A 5,118-nucleotide genomic window follows, 5' to 3' on the forward strand; every position below is an offset into this window, starting at 1 on the left:
AGAAATCACCCCGGCGGGAGATACAGAAAGGGGGCTACATTCGAGCGCACCCCGCCTTCCACTCTGGGTCTTGACTGCTGGAGCCACGGGTCCATCGGGGAGCTTACGCGGCCGAGGCTCCCGCCAGGGCCGCGAAAACCGGAGCGAAGGACCTCCGCCCAAAGCGGGGTGTGCGCCCTCGCGCCCGCGGGGTCCCGCTGGGTCCTGGGTGGGGGCTCCTTGCCCTGCAGTTGACTTCTCCAGACTTGTTCCCTCGTCGTCGCCGCCGCCGCCGCCGCCGCCGCCGCCGCTGGGAACGATTCGCCCTCTTCCCTACCCAGCCCAGCGAGCTCCCACCTCCGCCCGGGGCGCGAGCGCCGTCTCCGTCCCGGATAGAAGTTAGGCGGCTGGTCCCCGGGACGCGCAGCGCACGGGACTGTGGCAGCAGTGGCCCCGGACTCCGCCACCGCCGCCCCAGAAAAGTCCCCGCTGCCGCGAGGGCGTATCTGGAGGCTCGACTCCCCGGGACCGGGTACAAATCGCTTGCGACCGGGCCCAGACCTCACCCCGGAGGGCAAGGCGAGCCAAGGCGAAGCGGGGCTCGCTCCGGGCTTCGGGGACCCCAGGTCAAGGCACTTCCCCGCCCCGCCGCCCCTGAGCCCAAGTCGCCGGCCCCGCGCCGAGCGCAAGCGAGGAACCGGATGGTCTCCGACTCGGCGGCGGGGCCGACCAGGGCCCCCGTGGAGTTGGGGAGTCGCCCCGCACCCCCAAAAGCCTCAACATTCATTCGCGGTTGAAAGTACGCACTTTACGCGTCCAGGCGCCTCCGCGGTGAGTGGAGCTGCAGCGCTCGGGGTCGGCGAAGGTGGCTCAGCTCGGGCGCTCCAGTCTCGACGTTCCCGGGGCAGAGAGCAACGTCCGGGGACGCACGGGACGGGTGCGCCCGGCGGCCGGGGCCGCGCCGGGCGAGGAGAGCGGCGAGAGGGGAGCGCTTCGGCGTTCAGGCAACAGCTACCCCTAGTGGGAGAGCCGCCGGGGCCGCCGCCGCCCCGCGCCCGCTGCCCCGCGCCCCGCGCCCGCGGCGCCCCGCGCCTGAAGCGCTCCCGGGTCGGCTGGGGCGCAGGCACGGGCGCCGCTGTCCCCAGCCCTTCCCGTCTCCGGCGCCAGGCGCTAACCGGCCCGCGGGCCCTGGCCTCCGCGCCTCCCCGCTGCGCCCCGGAGGCCGCTGACCCTAGAACGGCGGCGCCGAACGGGGACGAGATGGGACGGGGCGGGCGCGGCCGGGACGGCGCGCGGCGGCCTCGGGCAGCGGCGGGGGGCGCCGAGCGCGGTGTGCGTGGCGGGGCGGTGCGGGGGGCGGCCGTGTGCGAGGCGCGAGTGTGAGCGCGCGCGGGAGGCGAGCGGGCGGGCGAGCGGGCTCCGGGAGGCGAGCGGCGCCCGCGGGCGAACGGGGAAGGCGGCGGGGGCCCGAAGTTGCCTCCTCGCGGGCCCGCATCCCCCGGCGGGGCGGGAGCCGGGGCCGGCAGCGCGGCGGCCGCGGCCCCGGGCTCCCGCGGCACCTGGGCAGCGGCCCCGCACGAGCAGCAGCGGCGGGGGCGGCGTTGGCGGCGGCGCGCGGGAAGCGAACCGGAGCTCCGGCGCGGCGCGGCGGCCGCCGGGGAGCTCGGCTCAGGTGCGCGGCGACAGGGGCGCGGGGCCGGGGCCGGGCCGCCAGGACCGAGGCCGCACGCAGCGCTAGAGCGCTGGCCGGAGGATCTCCCCGGCGGACGCCTGGGTCCCCGGTCCAGCTCCCCGTCCCGGGTGGCAGCCGCGACCGGGGTCCCCCGCCGCCACCGCCACCGCCACCACCACCACCACCCTCCCCCCACGCCCCCGGAGAGCTGGCCTCGGGGCCCGGCCCCGCCCCCCGCCGGCCCCCCGCCCGGCCGCTCCGCCCTCGGCCCTCGATTTCCGAGGCCTCGGCCGCGCCGCTGGGTGATCCCTCCGGGCTCAAGTTGCAAGGGGGCGGGCCCCGGCCGGAGGTGGAGTCTCCCGCCAATTGAAGCCTCGGCTATAAATCGAGCTCCCCGCACGGCCGAGGCCCAGATGCCTCGCCGGGCCGCCCCGCGGTCGCTGGTGGGGGAGGGCCGCGGGTCCCAGGGGGCTTCGGGGGCGGCAGCCACCATGCTCCGCTCCCTGCTGCTTCACTCCCTGCGGCTGTGCGCCCAGACGGCCTCGTGCCTCGTGCTCTTCCCGCGCTTCCTAGGCACGGCCTTCATGCTCTGGCTCCTCGACTTCCTGTGCATCCGCAAGCATTTCCTGGGCCGCCGCCGCCGCCGCCGCCGGGGTCAGCCCGAGCCCGCCGCTGAGCTTGACAGCGACGGCGAGGAGGTGCCCCCCGACGACCCGCCGGTCTGCGTGTCCGATGACAACCGCCTGTGCACCCTGGCGTCGCTGAAGGCCGTGTGGCACGGCCAGAAGTTGGACTTCTTCAAGCAGGCTCACGAGGGCGGCCCGGCGCCCAACTCGGAGGTGGTCCTGCCCAACGGCTTCCAGAACCAGCACATCCTTGACTACGCGAGGGGAAGCCGCCCGCTGGTTCTCAATTTCGGCAGCTGCACCTGACCACCGTTCATGGCGCGCATGAGCGCCTTCCAGCGCCTGGTCACCAAGTACCAGCGCGACGTCGACTTCCTCATCATCTACATCGAGGAGGCTCACCCGTCGGACGGCTGGGTCACCACAGACTCGCCCTACAGCATCCCGCAGCACCGAAGCCTGGAGGACCGGGTCAGCGCGGCGCAGGTCCTGCAGCAAGGTGCGCCCAGCTGCTCTCTCGTCCTCGACACCATGGCCAACTCCAGCAGCTCGGCCTACGGGGCCTACTTCGAGCGCCTCTACGTGGTCCAGAATGGCACCATCATGTACCAGGGCGGCCGTGGCCCCGACGGCTACCAGGTGTCCGAGCTGCGCACCTGGCTGGAGCGCTACGATGCGCAGCTGCGAGGCGGCCAGCCGCGTCGAGTATAAACCATCAGTGGACCGTTGGCTGAACTTGGCGGGCGGTGCCTTCGAGCCTTCGAAGCCCGCGTGCAGACGCCCCAAACCAAGTCAGGTTTGCCGAGGGCCCAATGACACAGCCGTGCCGAGCCTCGGAGGGCCGGCTGAGCCCGTGTCCTCAGCCGAGCCGCCCGAAAAGCCTCTCCCGCCTCCCTGGACTCTGTGGCTGTGACCGCCCCTCCCCTGTACCTGCCTGGCTGCCTCTAACGTGACGCCACCCTTGCCTGTGTCCCCACCCCCACCCCACTTGTCCTCCCCCCGCCCCCGGAGGCCCCTGCCTCTCTCACGCCCCCGCCCCAGAGATAAGAGCCAGCGTGCCTTCAGCCGGGAGCACAGCCCCTACACAGAGACTTCGGCCGCGCCCGCGCACCCTCGCGCACAGCTGGGTTCCAGCAGCGCCCGCGGCTTACCCTAGTTGCCTGGCACCCACACCTGTCGCTCCCAGGGAGGGGGTGCCCTGCTGCTTTTGTGTCTATTTCTTGTCCCTGGGCTGGGGGTAGGGGCTTGGGATGGGGAAGGGTGGGCAGGGTCGTTCCCCCCCCCCCTCATTTGGGGTGCTCACGAGCCCCACTGCTGATGACGAGCTATCTCTAACTGGTCTTGACCACGAGCTGGTTCTGAACCGCAGGGGGCTTGCAGCAGCGCCGAATACGAGAGAGGGAAAGTACTCCGGGTTTCCGGGAGGAAGCCACCCTAAAGGGGAGAGAGAGGGCGTGTGGGGGACGGTTTCGGGGCCAGAGGAAGCCAGCTTGACAGGCACCGGCGAGGTTCGCAGCGCCCCAGGAAGAAGCAAGAAGCTGGGGCGCCTGGGAAACGGGGTGTGGGTGGAGGAGTCCAGGGCGAGAGAGATGAGGGGAGAGCCTAGGGACCCCGAGTGAGGGCCTCGTCCGTAGGCAGAGCTGCTGACTGTGGGGCCAGGAGGTGGGAGGCCCCTGGTTCCAAGGCCATTTGTGAGTGTTTTGCTGGAAATACTCCCTGTATATAAACTTCTTTTACGCTACAGTAATAAAAGCTTGAAGTAAACTGCTTTCGGGTTGCCTCTGGTCCCTTTATTATTTTTTTTTTTTTCCTTTCCTCTGAATAGCGACAGGAATTAAACACAAATCTCTCCCTCGCGTCCCCATAGTGACCCTGGGGGGAAGGGTGGCTGGAAGGAGCCGACGCTGGCAGGGGCGCGGGAGGGCAAGGAATGAGAAAGGGGGTCTGCGGCGGTGCCCAGGGGTGTACGCACGCACGCACACACCCACGGTGGGGGAGGTGGGGTCGGAAGAAAAACCGAGAAGCGGAGCGGGGCGGGGTCCTGGAGGGAGGCGGGAGAGGCCAAGGGGTCCTTATTTGCCACCGCGCGCGCGCCCGCACAAGCGCAGTTGCTGCTGCCCCTGCAGCCGCCCGTCTAACTTCTCCGAGCGTCCGACGGTGTGGGGGAGGGGGCGGTGCGGGGGACAAAGGGGGCTACGGAGCAGGTAGGACTTGGCTCCTGGCCACCTTGGGCGCCTCTGCACACCTGGCTCCACCCTAGCCCCCCTCCTGCACCTGCAGCATCGTCTCCCCCTACCCTCCAATCTCCGCCCGGCTGCTGGGGTCCGCGGGAGGTGCTACTAGCGAAGCGTAGGTTGGCGGAGGGAGGGAGGACGGGAGGGACGGCGGGCGAGCAACGCCATCACACCAGCAGCAGCACCTACTGCGGGGCGGGAGCCGAGCGGGGTGCGCCCCCTGCCAGGACATCCCCTCCTCCTCCGCTTCGCCAAGTTCGAGCCAGACCTCACCGCCACCGCCCGCGACGCGCTCGGGGCTGGGAAGTGGAGACGCGGAGCGAGACGCAGGAGCCGAGAGGCTCCGGAAAGAGGAGGGCGGCAGTTGCCCGGACGGGGGTTGGTGGGGAGGGGGCCGGGGCGCTCGGCACCGATCTCCGTGCACAGTCGCGGCCAGGCGCTCCCGCCCAGTCTCGGCGCTCGCGGTGTCCCCTGCGGCTCCCTGGGGGGAGGGCGACGCTGGGAGCACGGGATTAGCGCGGCTCCCACCTCCTTCTGCTAGCGACACCTGGAGCGGAACGGGGGGCGGGGGGCGGGTGCGGAAGAAAGGGCGCTGAGGCGAGAGTGC

At 71.5% G+C, this 5,118-nt stretch overlaps 1 protein-coding gene across 1 annotated transcript; it reads left to right on the plus strand.

Annotated features, from left to right (window-relative positions):
* The first annotated feature begins 1,968 nt into the window (after positions 1 to 1,968).
* DIO3 (iodothyronine deiodinase 3) lies at positions 1,969 to 3,274 on the plus strand. Its single transcript, XM_042944302.1, has one exon. It carries the CDS (start codon positions 2,065 to 2,067, stop codon positions 2,986 to 2,988), a length of 924 nt encoding a protein of 307 aa, XP_042800236.1. The 5' UTR covers positions 1,969 to 2,064; the 3' UTR covers positions 2,989 to 3,274.
* Positions 3,275 to 5,118: the final 1,844 nt, after the last annotated feature.

This window comes from Panthera leo, chromosome B3 (assembly GCF_018350215.1).
Source record: "Panthera leo isolate Ple1 chromosome B3, P.leo_Ple1_pat1.1, whole genome shotgun sequence".
NCBI lineage: Eukaryota > Metazoa > Chordata > Mammalia > Carnivora > Felidae > Panthera > Panthera leo.